General features: G+C 45.4%; 1 protein-coding gene across 16 annotated transcripts in view; it reads right to left on the reverse strand.

Moving 5' to 3' along the window:
• Positions 1-23,909, reverse strand: part of msi2h (RNA-binding protein Musashi homolog 2) — a 358,783-nt gene that overhangs the window by 11,355 nt on the left and 323,519 nt on the right. For 6 of the 16 annotated variants that reach the window (XM_014137427.2, XM_014137422.2, XM_014137424.2 and 3 more), the window contains 2 exons: positions 20,247-20,366; positions 2,347-2,526 (listed from right to left, as the gene is read on the reverse strand). In XM_014137427.2, coding sequence (XP_013992902.1) covers positions 2,347-2,526; positions 20,247-20,366 — 300 coding nt within the window. 16 annotated transcript variants of the gene reach the window in all.

The following is a 23,909-nucleotide window of genomic DNA, read 5'->3' on the forward strand; positions in this document are numbered from 1 at the left end:
GTGAGTATAACAGAACTCATTTGGCAGGCAAAACCCTGAGACATTTTCTGACAGGAAGTGGATACCTGATGTGTTGTATTGACTTTAAACCTCTCCCATTGAAAAACACAGGGGTTTAGGAATATTTTGGCACTTCCTATTGCTTCCACTAGATGTCACCAGCCTTTACAAAGTGTTTTGAGTCTTCTGGAGGGAGATCTGACCGAACAAGAGCCATGGAACGGTGATGTCCCATTAGACACCTGGCGCTACTTCATGTTGGGTACCCTCGTTCCAATACGTTATAAAAGGCTATGCATTCGTCCACCTTGAATATTATTCATGTTCTGGTTAAAAAAGGCCCTAATGATTTATGCTATACAACGTTTGACATGTTTGAACGAACGGAAATATATTTTTTCCCCTCGTTCATGACGAGAAGTCCGGCTGGCTTACATCATGTGCTAACGAGACGGAGATTTTTGGACATAAATGATGAGCTTTTTTTGAACAAAACTACATTCGTTATGGACCTGTGATACCTGGAAGTGACATCTGATGAAGAGAATCAAAGGTAATGGATTATTTACATAGTATTTTCGATTTTAGATCTCCCCAACATGACGTCTAGTCTGTATCGCAACGCGTATTTTTCTGGGCACAGTGCTCAGATTATTGCAAAGTGTGATTTCCCAGTAAGGTTATTTTTAAATCTGGCAAGTTGATTGCGTTCAAAAGATGTAAATCTATAATTCTTTAAATGACAATATAATATTTTACCAATGTTTTCTAATTTTAATTATTTAATTTGTGACGCTGACTTGACTGCCGGTTATTGGAGGGAAACGATTTCCTCAACATCAATGCCATAGTAAAACGCTGTTTTTGTATATAAATATGAACTTGATAGAACTAAAAATGCATGCATTGTCTAACATAATGTCCTAGGAGTGTCATCTGATGGAGATTGTAAAAGGTTAGTGTATCATTTTAGCTGGTTTTATGGTTTTGGTGACCCTGTCTTTGACTTGACAAAACATTACACACAACTCTTGTAAATGTACTGTCCTAACATACTCTAAATTTATGCTTTCGCCGTAAAACCTTTTTGAAATCGTAAAACGTGGTTAGATTAAGGAGATGTTTATCTTTCAAATGGTGTAACATAGTTGTATTTTTGAAAAATTTGAATTTTGACATTTATTTGGATTCAAATTTGCCGCTCTTGAAATGCACCTGCTGTTGATGGAGTGCACCACAGGTGGCACGCTAGCGTCCCACCTAGCCCCAAGAGGTTAAATTGTTATAGCTACGTATTTTCTGTAGAGAAAATGGCATAGAAACACAATTGTTTTCCACTGAATTATTAGATGCAACATATAGTTTTCACTATGTAAAGAACACAACCTTGGGAAAGACACACCAAATTGCAAAGGTAAATGTCAGCGCTTCTGCAAAAAGCACACACTGATATCATACTGAAACATGCCACTTGTAATGTAATAGCTAAATGATGCATATGACTGCACTAGGATGTAATGTTACTATAATCTATGCACAAAACATGTCTTCTGATTGCCTAGTTGTTCGCAGAACAATTATCCATCACTCAATAATTTACAATACACTCTCACTGACTAACCCTTTCACTGACTAACCCTTTCACCGACTAACCCTTTCACCGACTAACCCTTTCACTGACTAACCCTTTCATTGACTAACCCTTTCACTGACTAACCCTTTCATTTACTAACCCTTTCACTGACTAACCCTTTCACTGACTAACCCTTTCACTGACTAACCCTTTCATTGACTAACCCTTTCACTGACTAACCCTTTCACTGACTAACCCTTTCACTGACTAACCCTTTCATTGACTAACCCTTTCACTGACTAACCCTTTCATTGACTAACCCTTTCACTCTCCCAGTCAGTCAGTCTTTCACTCTCATTCAAATGTTGAAATCGAAAAGGTTCAAATGTCCAGGTGGTTGAATTGGGTAGATGGGGACATAAGCGAAGTAAATGAGAGCTTTCTCACAGAGGACAGAGGAGATTGTAGTCCAGTCCCCTACCTCCCATGCTCTGTGTATGGAGGAAAACATACAAGTCCTCCCCTTGGAGCAAGCAGGGGCATGGAACAAACTTCACAAATAAACTAAAAGTTACATTGAAAATCAAAAAGAAGGAATAAACATGCAATGCATTGCTGGCAAGACGTTCATCCTTTTCGCATGTATTTCTTTCCTCCTCAAAGACCAAAAAAAAAAGTCAACCAAAAAACTGCATAGATCATCTGTATGGAGGAAACTTCATGAGTCAAACTGAACAGTCCAGACGGTGGATGAGAGAGATGCACATACAAACCTGGGCTCTTAAACTGATCCGGGCTGTGCAGGTGCTGGAGGGGGGAGTTGCAGGCGGAGGTGGCATGCTCACTGTGCAGCATCTGAGCCGCCTGGGGCCCCAGGGAGCCATAGTCCGCAAAGGAGCAGGGCGCCCCCCTCTGGTCACTGGGCGCAGAGTAAAACCCGTAATCGTGAAAGCCTGAGAGGTACAGTATAGGTTGGGGAGGGGGAGGGGAAGGTACTCCATCATTGTGGAAAACGTTTGGTTTCATTGTTTCACAGTAGTCAATGTCCAGACTCATAAGCATGGCATGGTGGTTGGTGTGTGACACTACTTATGAGGGGTTCATTTGGCTGAGATACATTGTGTCCTCTCCCTGCTCTCCCTCCCCAGCAGATCCTGCTGCCAGTCTGAGTGTCTGAAGTGTAGGAGTCTGTCGGAACCAGGGTAACGCATCATCCCTCTATAGGGAACCCAACCTCTTACTGGAATTACATGGTTGACTGTCTAAGATAATAGGATTGTTGACTGTCTAAGATAATAGGATTGTTGACTGTCTAAGATAATAGGATTGTTGACTGTCTAAGATAATAGGATTGTTGACTGTCTAAGATAATAGGATTGTTGACTGTCTAAGATAATAGGATTGTTGACTGTCTAAGATAATAGGATTGTTGACTGTCTAAGATAATAGGATGTTTGACTGTGTAAGGTAATAGGATTGTTAACTGGCTAGTAACAATCATAAGACAAACAGTGAACTAGGAGCTTTCTGAGGTAGTAGACTGGCTGTCTCTAAATCCTATACATGAATCAATCTAACCTGATTCCCTCACATTGTCCTGCAATTCAGAGAGAGGGATGAAATTGGAGAATCATTAAAAACACAGGTCAATACAGCTTTAATTTGACGACTACAATGCTTACTGGACATATCTGATGTAAACACTCATCATTCAACGGGAGGAAAATGTAGAATGCGTACAAATCAATAATTAATTTCATGCCTCTGATTTTGAACCACTACTACTACATATTGAGGTCTATGCATGTGACATTTTCTTTGGGTTGGATAACAAAGAGACACATTCATGTTTACTGACCATTAACAAAAGGCAGGGCTCCAAAACACTCCACACTTATTGGACCATTCAAATGTGGCCCTCATTCAACACAGATGGAGGATTATCAACGCTTCAGAAATCGTCATTCAGCAATAAGACGTGCTGACATTTACTGCTTGTCCTCTTAATCTGAGACAAGCTGCTCTTATAAAGAGAGCCATTAAAGGCAATTGTTCCCTCTCGCACCTCTTCAATATGGGGAGTTAATCCACTCAAGGAAAAACTGAGATTGGCGTCAGCGGCTCTTTTCATGGCAGGTCTCCCTGCTGTGTGCTTGTTTTTTATTTCAGTCTCCAACTGAAGAGGCGATCAAAGCCGTGCCACACCTAGACCGCCATAATGAGCTTGTCAGCAGCTGCCAAATGGAATCTAAACACCAGGCGTGTTCCTTAGCCGGCGCTTTAGGGCCTCACAGTTTCACCGCGCTACTCGGGCTCCATTCCCACTTCTTAAATAATGGGCTCCTGAAATGGCAGACTTCCAGTCATGTACAGTAAACCCTGAGACGTGGAACAAAGCTCCATAACGCAATAACCCCTTTACATCTCTCTTAAGCAACTGCTACGGAAAACCGATCAGTCTTTACCAATGAGGAAAATGATGACAACTCAGAGAAGGGCAACGTTAATGGGAAGATAAAGGAATGAATGAGTGAATGGGTCGATGCAGGAATAAAAAAGATTGATAAAACCGTACTTTCACCTACAGTTGAAGTCAGAAGTTTACATACACTTAGGTTGGAGTCATTAAAACTAATTTTTCAACCACTCCACAAATTCCTTGTTAACAAACTATAGTTTTGGCAAGTCGGTTAGGGCATCTACTTTGTGCATGACATAAGTCATTTTCCCAACAATTGTTTACAGACAGGTTATTTCACTTATAATTCACTGTATCACAATTCCAGTGGGTCAGAAGTTTACATACACTAAGTTGACTGTGCCTTTAAACAGCTTGGAAAATTCCAGAAAATGATGTCATGGCTTTAGAAGCTTCTGTTAGGGTAATTGACATAATTTGAGTCAATAGGAGGTGTACCTGTGGATGCATTTCAAGGCCTACCTTCAAACTCAGTGCCTCTTTGCATGACATCATGGGAAAATCAAAAGAAATCAGCCAAGACCTCAGAAAAAAAATTGTAGACCTCCACTAGTCTGGTTCATCCTTGGGAGCAAAAAAGGGGGACCCTTGCAAGCCGAAGAACACCATCCCAACCGTGAAGCACGGGGGTGGCAGCATCATGTTGTGGGGGTGCTTTGCTGCAGGAGGGACTGGTGCACTTCACAAAATAGATGGCATCATGAGGTAGGACAATTATGTGGATATACTGAAGCAACATCTCAAGACATCAGTCAGGAAGTTAAAGCTTGATCGCAAATGGGTCTTCCAAATGGACAATGACCCCAAGCATACTTTCAAAGTTGTGGCAAAATGGCTTAAGGACAACAAAGTCAAGGTATTGGAGAGGCCATCACAAAGCCCTGACCTCAATCCTATAGAAAATGTGTGGGCAGAACTCAAAAAGCATGTGCGAGCAATGAGGCATAAAAACCTGATTCAGTTACACCAGCTCTGTCAGGAGGAATAGGCCAAAATTCACCCAACTTATTGTGGGAAGCTTGTGGAAGGCTACCCGAAACATTTGACCCAAGTTAACCAATTTAAAAGGCAATGCTACCAAATACTAATTGAGTGTATGTAAACTTCTGACCCACTGGGAATGTGATGAAAGAAATAAAAGCTGAAATAAATCATTCTCTCTACTATTATTCTTACATTTCACATTCTTAAAATAAAGTGGTGATTGTAACTGACCTAAGACAGATCCTTTTTTACTAGGATTAAATGTCAGGGATTGTGAAAAACTGAGTAAATGTATTTGGCTAAGGTGTATGTAAACTTCCGACTTCAACTGTAAATCTTTCTAACCTAAGACAAGTCTTCCCAAACACGTCTAGAAATGAGAGAATGTCAAGGAGCTGTTATGACTCCAGTGGTGTCAGACAGAGCTGTCTCCTCTCAGTGTGATAGAGAGGATATGACAGGACCCAGGGACAGGTGCTGAGTCACCAGTGATCTGCACTCAACCCTCAGTCCATCTCTGTATCTCAGGTTTGGAGGCTGCCTGGCTGGCTGCTGTCTGTCTTTCTGTATATCTGTCTGTATATCTGTCTGTCTGTCTGTGCCCGACTGTCACACGTGTGGCCATTCAGCATTCTGCACGTGCTCCAGTGACATTAAATCCAGCTGCACCTCCTCTGTACCCCACACCACAGCCATGCCACTAACCACAGAGCCAGTACTCCCAGGCAGGGACGGTCTCTTACGCTTATCAACGACCTGGGAGACACTCCCTCTGCAGCACGGGAATGAGGACGGGCCAGGTTGAATTATGGACGAGGGCATTTGACAGGGTCACTGCTTTTCTCTGAAGGATGTGCTCTCTTCCGGGACTGGGAAAAAAGGATAAGGGACCAAATTTCCTGAGTGTTCCACCTCCTTATCTTCACCCCTGCCCACCATCCTCCTTTCTTCTGCCTGTGCTATGGAATGCCGCCTTCAGGCGACTTTCACAGGAGATATGCATTCAGCCCAGCTTTAATCGTTAAGGACACCAGGAGAAAACTAGGGACACTTGTGTTTAATCCGTTTGTGACATCCACGCTAATAGCTGTCCGTCCTTGAGTTTCCGAGGTGGTTTTCCCATGCTCATCTCTAATTAGACAAGCTTCCTCTGCTTCCTCTCCTCTTCCTAATTAGATCTTTAACAACAAACAAGCAGCGACCTTTACAAAGGCCTTGCCACAATCTCCCCCATTAGTTAAACGGCTGAGAGGTGCTAGGCTGAGGGAGGGGAGGGAGGGGGAGGCCCTGCTTTGTCCCTGGCCCAGCCACACCACCCGTGCCATATCCGTATGGTACCGGCTGCCAGGCCCCCGACAATGGCAGCTTCCTGTTGCAATCTGCATAATTCCGCCAATTCCAGGATAGCGGGAACGACAGGACACGAAGACGACATCCACAGACACAACAAATACACATGGCGGCTTTGTTTGCGCTGACACGGACAATTAGTCCTCAGCTGCTGGCATGAGGCCTCTCACTGCCGGGAGGGTCTTATCTAATAAAGCCAGGCAAAATTACTTTTATTGTTCAGGTAGATTGCTTCTAATGATAGTGCCACCAGTGGGAGAGGATATGAATAAAATTAGGCTCACTGAAAACACTCCCTTCTATGGACCAAAGCTGCCATCTGGGAGAGGCAGAATAGCTTGATTATCTTCCCCAACTAATTTTCTTTTCAGAGCAAACAAATGATTTAAGCTACTTTCACTTGGGCGAAGGTGAGAAACAGAACGAGAGTGAAGAAAAGTGGCTGAACATCAAAGATGTAGAAATAATGGCTTTCCTTTGATCATCCTAACAGACATATGTTTTTTACCAAGCTGTTAGAGAGGGCCTAATTCTCCCATTTCTCTACACTAGCGCATTTCTGTTGGGGGATGGACGGGGGCTTGTATATGTGTGTATGCATACAATCCCTGTGGTGCTTTGGAATAAAGCTCATTATAAACTACTGTACTGTATTTCTATATTAAAGGAACATCTGGTCCAATCAATGGAACTACCACAAATGAATAATAATAAACCAGGATGGAATATCATATCGCACAATGACTTTTTTCTTAGAATAGAACACAATACTGCATGTCTCTCTGACCACTTTAACATGCAAGGAGCATTCACATATTACCTAGACCCTTTCTCAGTTTTTGGTCTGTAGATAATAAATGCATTGTGGCTATCAGTACTCACCAGTGTGGAACATAAAAATGTACATTCTGATTGAGGTGACTGAGGACAGAAACGGTGCCATAAAACAATGCTTTACAGACAGTCACAGCACTGAAAGCCTTCTACAATAACAGTACGTGACTATTCAACTGCGGAGGACACTGTGCTCCAGTGTAATACGTCTTTCCTTGGTCTTTCATGGTTAGTTAAAGGTGGATGCTCAGACACCTGTGCACTACCTCAGAGATGTGCACTAGAACCCTATACTGAGGAGTTTAAACTGGACATGGGGTCAGTGGAGAGGACACGCACACGCACGCGCGCGCACACACACACACACACACACACACACACACACACACACACACACACACACACACACACACACACACACACACACACACACACACACACACACACACACACACACACACACACAGATCATCATCTCTGTAGAGTGATGTCTCAGGTAGGCTGGGCAATAGGCCCCCTCAGCTGCAGCAGCATCACTGATCATATCTGTTATGAGCCTGAGAGCATCCCATTATTAATATTCACACCATCTAACTGGAACAATGGCCCCTTCTTTGGACTTTCTTTTTCTCCCCACACTGGTCTAATTGGATGTAATTACTCATCTACAAAACAAATTAGCAGGTTGAGGTTGCCTTGGCGACCAGATCAGGCAGCCCAGCAGTGCGAATCGTTCGTCGAGCTCCATTTATACTGATAATTATCCCTCTCTTCTCCCTCCCTCTTTGCCACTGGCCAGGGGCTGCTGGGGTGGGAGTGGGCAGCTCTCGTCGGCCAGCTCAGAACTTACTGCCCAGGGTTGGAGAGGCTGCATCTCTCATAGCATACTGCCTTCACGAGGGTGGCTTTCTTCAAGTAGATATATGCTCCTGTGTCATTTACACTTTGCCAGATGACTGCCTCTAAGGAGTGATTCTAAACCACTGCCTTGAAACTTGCTACTTTACTCATCTCTTTGGAGAAAACAGACAAAGAAGCCCATCATGTTCATGGTAAAACGTAGGGGATATTTCCTCAACCACTTTAGAGAGAGGACGAGGTGTTTAAGAGTGCACAAGTCTGTGATTATCCTGACACTGAATTCCCCAAAATACACACACACGCACACACTAATACACACACACACACACACACACACACACACACACACACACACACACACACACACACACACACACACACACACACACACACACACACACACACACACACACACACACACGCTGTCACTGGCGCACACACACACACACACAAACACACACATTAATACACACACACACACCGTCACTGGCGCACACACGCCGACACACACACACCGTCACTGGCGCACACACGCACGCACACACACACACGCACACACGCACACAGTCACTGGCGCGCGCACACACACACACGCTGTCACTGGCGCACACACACACACACACATTAATACACACGCACACACCGTCACTGGCGCACACACGCACGCACACACACACACGCACACACACACGCACACCGTCACACACACACACACACACACACACACACACACACACACACACACACACACACACACACACACACACACACACACACACACACACACACACACACACAGTCACTGGCGCACACACACACACACATTAATACACACGCACACACCGTCACTGGCGCACACACGCACGCACACACACACAAGCACACACACACACGCACACCGTCACACACACACACACCGTCACACACACACACACACACACACACACACACACACACACACACACACACACACACACACACACACACACACACACCTAGAGCAATGTTTGCTCCCAATCATCCCTCCCTCTCCCCTGCCCCCTTTGAATTCCTTGGAGGCTATAAGCACACATCACACCACAGAGGATGTCAATATACCTGTCATACGGCTTCCCAAATTAGCTTTGAATTTCACAGCAACTGTAATTAGCTACTTTATTTCCATCGATGCCATTTTAAAAATAAAAAACTGCTGCTTTCTGGGCTGCTGAGACTAGCTTTCACTTTCCATTTGAAATAGTATTTTCTGACTGAATGGGTGACTAATTAACAGCACTAGACCCCCTTTTCAAAGACAGCAGCATTTCATAAATAATACATATTTAATGTCTTGTCATTTTATGCTCAGAGAGGCTTGGCTAATGAATTTTAACAGATGATTTATTCCTGCATTTGCTAGCCCATACACAGGCCTTTGTTCTCCTTTAGCCTTTCATTCTTTCTCTCTTTCTTCCTCTCGCAATCCATTTTCAAACACTGATAGCTTCCAAAAGTGCCTCATCACAGGAAAATAACCGTTTTTAATGTTGTCTGATAGTGAATGACAGGTGTCTAATCAGCCATGTGACAATGTGGTGTGTGACTGGGCTACTTTCCCTTCTGCAGGTGTGAGTCAGGAGATCTATTGACCACTAGAACAGTTCTGGTCCGATACTGTCCTTCTAACAACACAACGTTCACATTTTGACCAGGGTTTTGGTTAGTGTTAATGAGTGTTTATGAGTGACTAGTGATTTATAAGGTATAGTTATTCATATTCATAAGTTGCTCCAACTTCCACTGAAACCAAAGTGAGTGAGGCAATGACTCAAGCCTGCCTGAAGCCCATTGGGAGAGGCTCAGCATGGATCAACCGCCAGGGGCTTCTCCCCAGTGACCCCTGAACATCTGCCAGCCACAGCTGTGTGAGCAACTGCACTGGGACAGGACAGGAGCAGGCGAGAAGGGGACAGGGACGCCTTGCCATCCCCAAAGTGTCACATCTTCTCCCTGGGCTCCAGTCAAACTGGGGGAAAACACTGTCACATGGATTGGTTTGGCATGCTATACCCAGGACATGTGATGCTCTTCTGGGCTCGTCGCTGAGCTAAGCGGAGCAGCATCTGGGGCAAACGGACGGACCTGAGCACCCGTGGGGCCCGGGGAGCCAGATTAATTTAGCCCAGCGAACGCAGCCAATCCCAGACTCCTCTGGGGCACTTCCCAGGATCACAGAGCTTGTTGGGAGGAAATGGATAATGATCTCAGATAATGTGTCAAAATGTGCCAAATGATTTCGCTCTTCAAGCAAGCTGTGGGTTCATCAGTGGAAAACAAAACAGCCAGGGTTCAGTGGAGGAGAATACTGAAAACCCCATCTACATAAGAACCTCTTGTTTCTCTTTAAGGCAGAATAGAACCATAAGATAACAGTTTCCCTGGGGATATGAATCATATGGTAGAAATGATCAAACCAAACATAAATGAAAAAATGGTATGTTATCTACAGCCGAAGTCGGAAGTTTACATACACTTATGTTGGAGTGATTATAAATTCGTTTTTCAACCACTCCACAAAGTTCTTGTTAACAAACTATAGTTTTGGCAAGTCATTTTGGACATCTACTTTGTGCATGACACAAGTCATTTTTCCAACAATTGTTTACAGACAGATTATTTCACTTATAATTAACTGAATCACAATTCAAATGGGTCAGAAGTTTACATACGCTAAGTTGACTGTGCCTTTAAACAGCTTGGAAAATTCAAGAAAATTATGTCATGGCTTTAGAAGCTTCGGATAGGCTAACTGACATCATTTGAGTCAATTGGTGGTGTACCTGTGGATGTATTCCAAGCTCTACCTTCAAACTCAGTGCCTCTTTGCTTGACATCATGGGAAAATAAATAAAAAAATCAGCCAAGACCTCAGAAAAACAATTGTAGACCTCCACTAGTCTGGTTCATCCTTGGGAGAAATTTCCAAACGCCTGAAGGTACCACGTTCATCTGTACAAATAATAGCACGCAAGTATAAAGACCATGGGACCACGCAGCCGTCATACCGCTCAGGAAGTAGACACGTTCTGTCTCCTAGAGATTAACGTACTTTGATGCGAAAAGTGCAAATCAATCCCAGAACAAAAGCAAAGGACCTTGTGAAGATGCTGGAGGAAACAGGTACAAAAGTATCTATATCCACAGTAAAACGAGTCCGAGTCCGATATCGACATAACCTGAAAGGCCACTCAGCAAGGAAGAAGCCACTGCTCCAAAACCGGCATAAAAAAGCCAGACTACGGTTAGCAACTGAACATGGGAACAAAGATCCTACTTTTTGGAGAAATTTCCTCTGGTCGGATGAAACAAAAATAGAACTGTTTGGCCATAATGACCATCATTATGTTTGGAGGAAAAAGGGAGAGGCTTGCAAGCCGAAGAACACCATCCCAACCGTGAAGCACGGGGGTGCCAGCATCATGTTGTGGGGGTGCTTTGCTGCAGGAGGGACTGGTGCACTTCACAAAATAGATGGCATCATGAGGGGCGAAAATTATGTGGATATATTGAAGCAACATCTCAAGACATCAGTCAAGAAGTTAAAGCTTGGTCGCAAATGGATCTTCCAAATGGACAATGACCCCAAGCATACTTCCAAAGTTGTGGCAAAATGGCTTAAGGACAACAAAGTCAAGGTATTGGAGTGGCCATCACAAAGCCCTGACCTCAATCCTATAGACAATGTGTGGGCAGAACTCAAAAAGCGTGTGCGAGCAAGGAGGCCTACAAACCTGACTCAGTTACACTAACTCTGTCGAAAGAATGGGCCCAAAATTCACCCAAAGTTTTGTGGGAAGCTTGTGGAAGGCTACCCGAAACGTTTGCCCCAAGTTAAACAATTTTGTCACGTCCTGGCCAGTATAAGGGTTAATTGTCATTGTAGTTTGGTCAGGATGTGGCAGAGGGTATTTGTTTTATGTGGTTCGGGGTGGTGTTTTGGTAAAAGGGCGTTTGATTTAGTATTTCCGGGTTTTTGGTCTATGTTTATGTATTTCTATGTGGAGTCTAGTGAGTGTGTTTCTATGGTTGATTAATTGGGGTTGGGACTCTCAATTGAAGGCAGGTGTTTTCTCTTTGCCTTTGATTGAGAGTCCCATATATTAGAGTGTGTTTGTGTTTGTCATTTGTGGAAGATTGTTTCTTGTCTAGCGTATGTGAGCCTGAGAAGACTGTCTGTACATCGTGAGTTCGTTTTGTTATTTTGTATGTTCATTTTGAGTTTATTAAATGTTCAAGATGAACTATCTCAATTCTGCTGCATATTGGTCCTCCTTTTCCGACGATGATTTCGCTATATCGTCTGACGACGACGAAATTCCTGACAGAATCTCCCACAAAACCAGGACCAAGCAGCAGAGGAAGGAGCAGAGGGAATTTGAGTTGAGCAAAAGTGGGAAATGGACATGGGAGCAAGTTATGGCCGGAGAGGGCCCATGGAGAAAGGCGGGTAAGGACCGGGAACGTTACAGAGGAACGCGACTGGCGTTGAAGCACGAGAGGCACCCCCAATAATTTTTTGGGGGAGGGCACACGGGTAGTTTGGCTAGGCCAAGGAAGAGCCAGAAGCCAGCTACCCGTGGTTATATGGAGGAGCGTATGAGGTGGAGGGCGCCATGTTTCGCTGAAGAGCGCACTCTCTCACCCATACGCACGCACAGTCCGGTGCGCGTTATTCCAGCCCCTCGCAGGTGCCGTGCTAGAGTGGGCATCCAGCCTGGTAGGAGGATGCCTGCACAGCGCATCTGGTCGCCGGTACGCCTCCTAGGACCAGGCTACCCAACTCCCGCTCTACGCACGGCAACCATCAGGCCCCTGCACAGCCCAGTCCGCCCTGTACGAGCACCCCGCTCGTACAGGGCTACTAGTTCCATCCAGCCAGGACGGGTTGTGCAGGAGGTAAGATCAAGACCGCCTGTGCGCCTCCATAGCCCGGTGTTTCCAGTTCCTGTCTCTCGTGCGGACCCGGAAGTGAGTCAGCCCAGTCCGACTCGTCCTGTTCCCGCTCCCCGCACTAGCCTGGAGGTACGTGTTCCCAGTCTGGTGCGTCCAGTACCAGCACCACGCACCAGGCTTCAAGTGCGTCATCCCAGTCCGACGTCGCCAGGGCCGCCCGTCAGTCAAGAGTCGCCAGGGCCGCCCGTCAGTCAAGAGTCGCCAGAGCCGCCCGTCAGTCAAGAGTCGCCAGGGCCGCCCGTCAGTCAAGAGTCGCCAGGGCCGCTCGTCAGTCAAGAGTCGCCAGAGCCGCTCGTCAGTCACGAGATGCCAGAGTGGCCAGACTGCCCGGAGCTGCCAGAGTGGCCAGACTGCCCGGAGCTGCCAGAGTGGCCAGACTGCCCGGAGCTGCCAGAGTGGCCAGACTGCCCGGAGCTGCCAGAGTGGCCAGACTGCCCGGAGCTGCCAGAGTGGCCAGACTGCCCGGAGCTGCCAGTGTGGCCAGACTGCCCGGAGCTGCCAGAGTGGCCAGACTGCCCGGAGCTGCCAGAGTGGCCAGACTGCCCGGAGCTGCCAGACTGCCCCAGCGGCCAGGATCAGCCAGAGTGGCCCATCGGCCCAGAGTCTGCCGATGACCAAAACCCAAGGGAGTCTAGCAGCAACCTTGAACTGAATAAGCCTGACAATTCAGAACTTTAAGAGATTAACTGTTTAATTGCTGAGTCTGCATACAGGGTGGAGAGGTGGAGGTCTGCCCATGATCCGGAGCAGGGGGAGTCTGCCTACGGTCCGAGGCTGATCGGGTCGGTCGGCACTCTGGAGGACAATAGGCCGGAGCCTGAACCACCACCTGCATAGGTTGGGAGGGGGGGTGTAGCACAAGTGCCGTCGGTGACGGCAGCCACCCTCCCTTCCCTCCCTTTAGTTTAGGGGGATTTTTGTTGTTGTTTGGGGTTTTTGTTTTTCTTTCCGGTGCTTCCGGGGTTAGCACCTTTGGGGGGGGGGGTGTACTGTCATGTCCTGGCCAGTATAAGGGTTAATTGTCATTGTAGTTTGGTCAGGACGTGGCAGAGGGTATTTGTTTTATGTGGTTCGGGGTGGTGTTTTGGTAAAAGGGCGTTTGATTTAGTATTTCCGGGTTTTTGGTTTATGGTCTATGGTTATGTATTTCTATGTGGAGTCTAGTGAGTGTGTTTCTATGGTTGATTAATTGGGGTTGGGACTCTCAATTGAAGGCAGGTGTTTTCTCTTTGCCTTTGATTGAGAGTCCCATATATTAGGGTGTGTTTGTCATTTGTTGGAGATTGTTTCTTGTCTAGCGTATGTGAGCCTGAGAAGACTGTCTGTACATCGTGAGTTCGTTTTGTTATTTTGTATGTTCATTTTGAGTTTATTAAATGTTCAAGATGAACTATCTCAATTCTGCTGCATATTGGTCCTCCTTTTCCGACGATGATTTCGCTATATCGTCTGACGACGACGAAATTCCTGACAAATTTAAAGGCAATGCTACTAAATACTAATTGAGTGTATGTAAACTTCTGACCCACTGGGAATGTGATGAAATAAATAAAAGCTGAAATAAATAATTCTCTCTACTATTATTCTGACATTTCACATTCTTAAAATAAAGTGGTGATCCTAACTGTCCTAAGACAGGGAATTGTTACTAGGATTAAATGTCAGGAATTGTTAAAAACTGAGTTTAAATGTATTTGGCTAAGGTGTATGTAAACTTGAACTGTATCTATGTCAATAATACATCATTACAGTTGTACACTACCGTTGAAAGTTTGGGGTCACTTAGAAATGTCCTTGTTTTTGAAAGAAAAGCACATTTTCTGTCCATTACAATAACATCAAATTGATCCGAAATACAGTGTAGACATTGTTAATGTTGTAAATGACTATTGCAGCTGGAAACAGCAGATTTTTTATGGAATCTCTTCATTGGCGTACAGAGTCCCATTATCAGCAACCATCACTCCTGTGTTCCAATGGCACGTTGTGTTAGCTAATCCAAGTTTATCATTTGAAAAGGCTAATTGATCCTTAGAAAACCCTTTTGAAATTATGCTACCACAGCTGAAAACTGCCAGCATCCCGGATTCACCTCTTCACTGTTGACGTTGAGACTGATGTTTTGCCTTGTACTATTTAATGACGCTGCCAGTTGAGGACTTGTGAAGCGTCTGTTTCTCAAACTAGACACTCTAATGTACTTGTTCTCTTGCTCAGTTGTGCACCGGGGCCTCCTACTCCTCTTTTTATTGTGGTTAGAGCCAGTTTGCGCTGTTCTGTGAAGGGAGTAGTACACAGCGTTGTACGAGATCTTCAGTTTCTTGGCAATTTCTCGCATGGAATAGCCTTCATTTCTCAGAACAAGAATAGACTGATGAGTTTCAGAAGAAAGTTGTTTGTTTCTGGCCATTTTGAAACAGTAATCGAACCCACAAATGCTGATGCTCCAGATACTCAACTAGTCTAAAGAAGGCCAGTTTTATTGCTTCTTTAATCAGACAGTTTTCAGCTGTGCTAACATAATTGCAAAAGGGTTTTCTAATGATCAATTAGCAATTTTCAAATGATAAACTTGGATTAGTTTACACAACGTGCCATTGGAACACAGGAGTGATGGTTGCTGATAATAGGCCTGTACGTCGATGTAGATATTCCATTACAAATCAGCTGTTTCCAGCTGGAATAGTCATTTACAACATTAACAATGTCTACACTGTATTTCTGATCAATTTGATGTTATTTTAATGGACAGAAAATTTGCCATTCTTTCAAAAACAATGTTGCAGAGTGTAAATTGTGTATGTTGAAAACAACACATCCCTGCTTGTGAAAACAAGGACATTTTAAACCTATTTCACTGTTTAATTCCCTCTGAAAACAACATGTTACACTAGCAGGTGCTGCTTAATAGCACTATTATACAGTATGGGGTCCATTTCAGGCATAGAAATATGACTACCAAAGCATTATACTGTGCACTGTGCAGTGGGAAAGGTCACATTAAAGCATATCCTCAGTGTTTCACAGGTCACTGGGGGCCTAAAGACAGCATTGATTGGCCATAGAAAAGGCCCTGAGAGATGTGCTTATTCCAGAAATAATATTGGAGGGAACTAAAGCCACGTTAACCTTCAGCACAATGCACTTATTGTGTACCAAGGGACTGTTGGCCAGGAGAACCGGACATGTAATGAGTCTCTTCGGCTGACGAGACTGATCCGCTCCCACTGAGTCTTACTGACATCCACTTACTCACAGGGGAGGGAGGGTGTGGCAGACAGAGAAGAAAAAAGAGGGGTGAGAGAATGACAGGGAAAGGTAGAGAGAAGGACAGGGAAAGGTAGAGAGAGAGGACCGGGAAAGAGAGAGAGAGAGAGAGAGAGAGAGAGAGAGAGAGAGAGAGAGAGAGAGAGAGAGAGAGGACAGGGAAAGAGAGAGAGAGAGAAGAGCAGGGAAAGGTAGAGAGAGAGAGAAGAGCAGGGAAAGGTAGAGAGAGAGAGAAGAGCAGGGAAAGGTAGAGAGAGAGAGAAGAGCAGGGAAAGGTAGAGAGAGAGAGAAGAGCAGGGAAAGGTAGAGAGAGAGAGAAGAGCAGGGAAAGGTAGAGAGAGAGAGAAGAGCAGGGAAAGGTAGAGAGAGAGAGAAGAGCAGGGAAAGGTAGAGAGAGAGAGAAGAGCAGGGAAAGGTAGAGAGAGAGAGAAGAGCAGGGAAAGGTAGAGAGAGAGAGAAGAGCAGGGAAAGGTAGAGAGAGAGAGAAGAGCAGGGAAAGGTAGAGAGAGAGAGAAGAGCAGGGAAAGGTAGAGAGAGAGAGAAGAGCAGGGAAAGGTAGAGAGAGAGAGAAGAGCAGGGAAAGGTAGAGAGAGAGAGAAGAGCAGGGAAAGGTAGAGAGAGAGCGAGACAGGGAAAGGTAGAGAGAGAGAGAGAGAGATAGACAGGGAAAGGTAGCGAGAGAGAGAGAGAGATAGACAGGGAAAGGTAGCGAGAGAGAGAGAGCGAGACAGGGAAAGGTAGCCAGAGAAAGAGCGCGATAGGGGGAGAGAGACAGAAAGAGAGACAGGGGAGCGAGACAGGGGAGAGAGACAGGGAGAGAGACAGGGAGAGAGACAGGGAGAGAGACAGGGAGAGAGTCAGGGAGAGAGTCAGGGAGAGAGACAGAAAGAGAGACAGAAAGAGAGACGGGGAGAGAGACAGGGGAGAGAGACAGGGAGAGAGACAGGGAGAGAGAAAGGGTGAGGATGAGAGATAGAAGGGGAGGCAGAGGTTGGGGAAGAAAATGAGAGAGAGAGAAAGGCAGAGAGGGAAAGAGAGAGAGAGATAGAGAGTTAACAGTTAAGAGGTAGAGTAAGCAAAACATAAAGAAGAAAAAAGAAAAAAAGAAGATAAAAGCTCAAAAGAGCATCCTCGGCCCTAATGAGCTCGGCAGCAGAAATTCCATGGCGATCGATGCACGATGCAGGTTTGCAGGCAGAGGCCTTGAGAAAAGAAGCGGCCATCTCATCTGAGACTCTGAAACATCCCACTCATTTCCGATGCACATAATAAGAGCTCATTCCTCTGGAGGGAGCTGAAAGGGCCCGAAGGAGAGACAGAGCAGGCAGAAATATCTCTGTTGAGTGGGACTGAGGCGATGGAGAAGGGGAGATCAGAGGGGAAGGGCAATAAGGCCTAAACCCCAGGCTGACATGACATTCACACAGCTCCTCAGTTCTAGGAGAGAGGTGCATGATGGGGCTGATGCAACAGAAACAATGCTGCCACTCTGCATTCAAAGGCATTGTATTGCAGCATGTTTATTTGCTACAGTCGCCCTCTCTGTAATGCAGAGTTATGGGGCTGTGGAAATCTCCCATAGAATACTGTTTGAAACTAAAGCAACAAGTTGAAAAGCACATCTGCACACCTCCAATAAGGACCAAAGTGATGACGAGGCAATCTAAAAGACAGCACTCCGATGAGTGATCTCCTTCTATTGGAGGATCAGAGGCGCGATCCAGTGATCTAGCATCTCACTGTAATGGCTGATCCCAATGTTCAGGAGCCCAATAAAGTCAGGTCAGAGTGCACCAGACCCTAGATTTTCTGATCAATCACTCTGTCCATAGGAATGACAGGGCCACAGAGAATCCATCAATAACAACTGCTTTTGTCTCCTCACTGAAACTCTATGGATTATATCCCAGTAATAAACCAACAAAGCAATAACTTCTCCAGGACGTGTCATTCATCAGTGACGGTCAAGCAGCCATCCCTATTCGATACGTCCATCCTCTAATATTTTCTCCGATGATCTCCGTAATAGAGGCTCCTCATCTATTACATTCGCACAGAAGGACAAACACTGGGAAGGGAGACATGGAGTAACATTCTGACTCCACTCTTGTCATTCAGGGCTAAATTGTTATGGCGTGACAGCGAGGCCAGTCCTAGGGATTACTTTAGTCAGAGAGTAAATAAAAGGGAGGAGTTAAAAACCCCGTCCGTCATCAGCAGCAGCACTGCCCTGTCATGGAGAGGGAGGCTATGTGAGCGCGGTGTTGATCTGTCCGCTGTAATTAAGCCGTGGGCTGTCAGAGCCAGAGAGGAGAAAAGGGGGACAGCCCCGTGTTGGAGATAGGGGACTGTCTTTCACTTCCCCTTGGCTCTCTGCGGAGCAGGCAGGGACGCCAGTGAGCAGCCAGCCACGTGGCGAAGAGAAGACAGAGGCAGGGGTATAAGGCTCGCTCGGTGGGATGTTAAGCGTATGGGTAAATAGGAGCGCGGCGGGGCGGTAATGAGATGCACCCGTCCACCCCGGCACAGCACGGCGCTGCAGCTCGGAGAGGAGACGAGCGGGAGATTAGCTGAGACGAAGGTCACGTTTAAACATGCTGCGTCTTCCTCAGCACCCAACCCTGTTTATCTACCATGTGTGTGTGTGTGTGTGTGCATGCGTGCGAGAGGAAACATAGTGGTTAAGAGCGTTGGGACAGTAACCTAAAGATCGCTGGTTTGAATCCCCAAGCTGACGAGGTGAAAAATCTGTCAATGTGCCCTTGAGCAAGGCCCTTACCCTTAGTTATTCCTGTAAGTCACTCTGGATAAGAGCATCTGCTAAATGACTCAAATGTAAATGTAAAACGTGTGCAGTAAACTACAGGGCTGCAGGTGTCTGGAACCTCACAGCTGAGACAGTCCCCTATGGCTCCTCATTACCTAGTCTGCAGCAGACCTGTGAGGTCAACATTTACCTCACTACACATCTGTCCTCACCTACCCCTCATACATCCCCTATCAGACAACCCAGCGTTGTGTTACAATCTGACAGCAGTACATGATGGGCCCCCTGCATCACAAACTTCCTCATTCTCTGGCAGGTTGTTTGTTTTGAAGAGGTCTGATTGGAGAGAAAGAACATCTGATTGGCTTCCTGTGTTCCCTGCGCTGAAGTGAATGGGTGTGTGAACGCTCTTGAATGTACTGGTGGGTCAGGATATATTTCCAAACAGTTTCCATCAGGACTTTGAGGTTTACATTCACATGATCATACTGCAGGACCACGAGCACATACAGCAGAGGCTCCACCAACGGGAGGTACTGTAGAACTCAGACAGATGACCTGAGTCCGATTAAGAAAACCAGTCTTCCCTAGAGCTTGGATGCTGCCAGTCAATTTCCAACACCAAGGTTGTTATTCAGTGCTATTGATTGCTTTAGTGTTATTGAGAAGGACAGAGCCAGATCTGTTAATGTAGCTGACTGGTGAATCAATGAGAGTGAGAAACAGGGAGGAGTGTGTGTGTGTACATTGTTAGCTAATCAATCAGTGCTATGTGTGTGTACAGTGAGTGGATGTCTCCAGGTTTTATGGTTGGAGGAGCAGTGTTAGTCATCGAGGGCTAAGGCAGACATATTGCATCACATCGCCAAGGAAGAACTACACAAAAGTTGAATTCAGCCACTCATTTCTAATTTCTAATGGTCGAAATCGATCGAGCTACTTTATGTCCTAAACACCCAAATATTTTGGCGAGTCATTCTTAGACAAAGTGTTAGGATTGGAGAAGAAGTGTTGAGGGCTCCAGTGTGTGTGGACTACATAAAGCATGTTTCCATGGGTGTGCTAAGGAGAAGCAGAGGAGCGGGAGAAGCTGGAGGGAGCAGCAGCCACACAGAACACGGACAGAGCAGAGTTTTTACCTGGTCCTGTGTTCTGCGGGTACGCCATGTAGCCGCCTTTTCCTCGGGCCGCCCTACCTGAGCCACGCGCTGCTGCCACCGCCGCTGCCGCCACTGGTCCGTACGCCGTCGCCGGGAAGCCTGCGGGCACACAGAGGAAACATGTCACTCACTGTCATCCCAGACTAAGCCAGTTGAACCCAGAGGCTGCTCCACAGGAGATCATCACAGTGTTCTAGTGTTCTATCGACACGCTCTGGGATCTGAATTACATAGCCTTCTCATTTATACAGAGAGATAGAGAGGGAGAGAGAGATAGAGAGGGAGGGAGAGAGAGAGACAGGAGAGAGAGAGAGAGATAGAGACAAACAGCCTTCCCATTTATACAGAGAGAGAGAGAGAGAGAGAGACACGGAGAGAGAGAGACACAGAGAGAGACAAACAGCCTTCCCATTTATACAGAGAGAGAAAGAGAGAGAGAGACAAACAGCCTTCCCATTTATACAGAGAGAGAGGGAGAGGTAGACTTGTGAAGATGCTTGCATAAGCACATACACATGGACACACACATACACACATATGCAATCACTCACTCACACACACTGTATCTGGTGAGAGGTTAGGGTAGGCGGGAGGTCCTCTCTTCCATGCTGAGCCTTCACTCGCCTAATTATCAGCACACACACACGTTGTGCTGGGCCAGGGGCTGGGCCGGTCACACTGTCGATAAACTGACAGGGGGGGGGCAAAATCATTTACTCAAATTAAATAATTAGGGTGCCTTAAAACGCTCACTATCGTTTCGATCAGGCCCAGTTGTGCATGCCTCTTAATTGAGTTAGCAGCAGCGAGTGAGCTCCACTTTGTGGAGGCTCTCTGTGCCATATTGCCATATTTCCATTTAGCGTGGGGAGACTATCTCAGCTGGGTGTAGTGGAGGGGATATCAACGGCTTTACTCTGGAGAGAGACCAGCTTCTTTAGAGCTTTACAGCAATGCTCTGGGAGGTGTGGTTCTGTAATGTGTCCCCTGTATTTTCTTCTCGCCCCAGAAGTTACCAGTTGCTACACTCTAAAAATGAGGGGTTCAACAACGGTTCTTCTAAGATCTGCAAAGTTCTTCAAAGAATCTTAGGGTTCTTGGCACTGAAAATGGCCCCCAAAAGGTTCTTCCAAGGACCCCATAGGAGGTGGGGTTCATTGAGGAATCTCCTTATTTGGTGGGGGTTCTTGCAGCAACCTAACTGCCTAACTGAAACATTTGGATTTTAAAGGACAGCAGTTGAGGGTATTTAACTGAAAAATGTAACGATCTCAATTTAAGGTAAGGTTTGTCCCTTGTATGATCTAAATTGATATTGTTTTATGATGATACTATCTATCTTTACATATCAATGCCAATCTTTCTAAAACAGAATATGGACACAATTCGATGGATATCAATCAACAATGAAGTAAGAATATGTGGGCCATAAGAATATGCTGAAGGCTAGCTGTATTGCGTACAGATGACAGAACTGTTCATTCTTTGTGTCTGTATTCAGACCCCTTGACTTTTTCCACATTTTGTTACGTTACAGCCTTATTCTGAAATGGATTATATTGTTTTTTCCCCTCATCAATCTACAAACAATACCCAATAATAACAAAGCAAAAAATGTTTTTTCATTTATTTTGCTAATTTATAAAAAATATCTATATATAAAAAATACATATATACACACACACACACACACACACACACACACACACACACACACACACACACACACACACACACATACATACATACATACATACATACATACATACATACATACATACATACATACATATATATATATATATATATATATATATATAGAGAGAGAGAGATATCACATTTACATAAAGGGGGGTAGTTATAAAATCAACCCAAAAAGTTATTCAAAATGGTTTTTCGAGGATCCATTAAAAGGGGTTCTTTGAACTTATAGGGGTTCCCCCACAGTTTCAATTTGAAGAACCCCTAAAGGGTACTCCAAGAACCTTTAATTTTTAGTGTATGATTCAGCTTTGGCCACTTGAATGCATGAGTGAAGGTATCAAAACATTTTCAGACACTCAAATTGAGCCTCGACATTTTGTGGGGGGTTGGAAACTATCATGTTCATATCCAATCAATACTCATTGAAAGAAAATTAGCATTTGTTGTTTTACTGTGACTTTCCGAGCCAATCTGTTAATATGTTAAAATGGTGATCAAATACACCGATTAGGACTTCCACTGATTTACTCAGTATACCGGTGCAGTGCTCTAACAATTTAACTAATACCAGCATCATTACAATGTGCAATTAAAGCAACAAGTGGAGTCAGTGTGTCTATGCCTCTTTTAGAGCACTGATGTAATTACAGTGCAGTCTCTCTCTCTAATGAACACACCCATCTCTGGCTGACAGAGACTCGTCCATGCCCAGGGCCTGACACCAGAGATGGCTGCTCTCCTCTCCGCTGCTCTCCTCTCCTCTCCTCTCCTCTCCTCTCCTCTCCTCTCCTCTCCTCTCCTCTCCTCTCCTCTCCTCTCCTCTCCTCTCCTCTCCTCTCCTCTCCTCTCCTCTCCTCTCCTCTCCTCTCCTCTCCTCTCCTCTCCCTCTCTCACACAGAGGAATGGCATGTCATTAGGCCTGACGACTAGCCTGACTCTTCACTCTGGCCCTAATATGCTTTTGCATAATCAAACAGCCCACATTATCCTGACAGGAACGTACTGTTAACGAGAACATTCAATCTCCTAATTACCCTGCCAGCTAGTCAGCCAGAGAGATGTGGTCTTGATCTTTTCAAAACAGAAAGTGTTCTGTGTTATGTGTGTGTGTTCTGTGTGATATGTTCTGTGTTCTCTATGTGTTGTATTCTGTGTTTGTGTACTGTGTGTGTATGCTCCATGTGTGTTGAGCTGACAAGCAGCCGGACAGACACACAGGGGAAGTGTTGAGCCCTCTCAGGAGGAAGTCGAGTGTTTTTCTGATACTGTCGAGGTGAGAAGACCACCAAGGGGTGACCTATTTTCTGGGCCAGCGTCCCCCTGCAGTTCTGCCCAGAGGGGCTCACAAAAAGACTGATGATGGTGAGGCAAGGGGGAGGTGGGAGGAGGCAAGAGGGCAGGTCAGAGGAACCACAGAGGAGAAAAACACATTGGTTTTCAATTATGTAACTCACACCTCTGCAGACACAATGTGAGCATGAGCGAGAACGTTGGTGTGAGGTGCCGTCGTGCTGGGACCGTAAGGTGGGCGAGAAGCAAAGACATGCAGTTACAAGAAAAATTGCTCACAGCTCAGAGACGTGAGTGTGTGATGGGTAGGGTTGCACAATTCTGGCAACTTCCCCAAAATTCCCAGGTTTTCAATTTCCAGAAATCCTAGTTGGAAGATTCACAGAAACAGAAGGAAATAAGCAGGAAATGCAGAATCCTCCAACCAGGTTTTCTGGAAAACTTTTTTCAACCTTAGTGCGCCGCCCTGTGATACAGCCTGAAATCTAACCAGGGTCTGTAGTGACGCCTCTAACACAGAGAAGCAGATAGACGGAAAGCATTTCACAATCAGTCCCCATTTACCTCAAGTCTAAGACGGCCCTGATTCAAACATCACTTTTGATATTCTACACCTCTCTTTAATCTCTTCAGAAAAACACAAATCAG

The sequence above is a fragment of the Salmo salar genome, chromosome ssa13 (assembly GCF_905237065.1).
Source record: "Salmo salar chromosome ssa13, Ssal_v3.1, whole genome shotgun sequence".
Classification (NCBI taxonomy): Eukaryota; Metazoa; Chordata; class Actinopteri; order Salmoniformes; family Salmonidae; genus Salmo; species Salmo salar.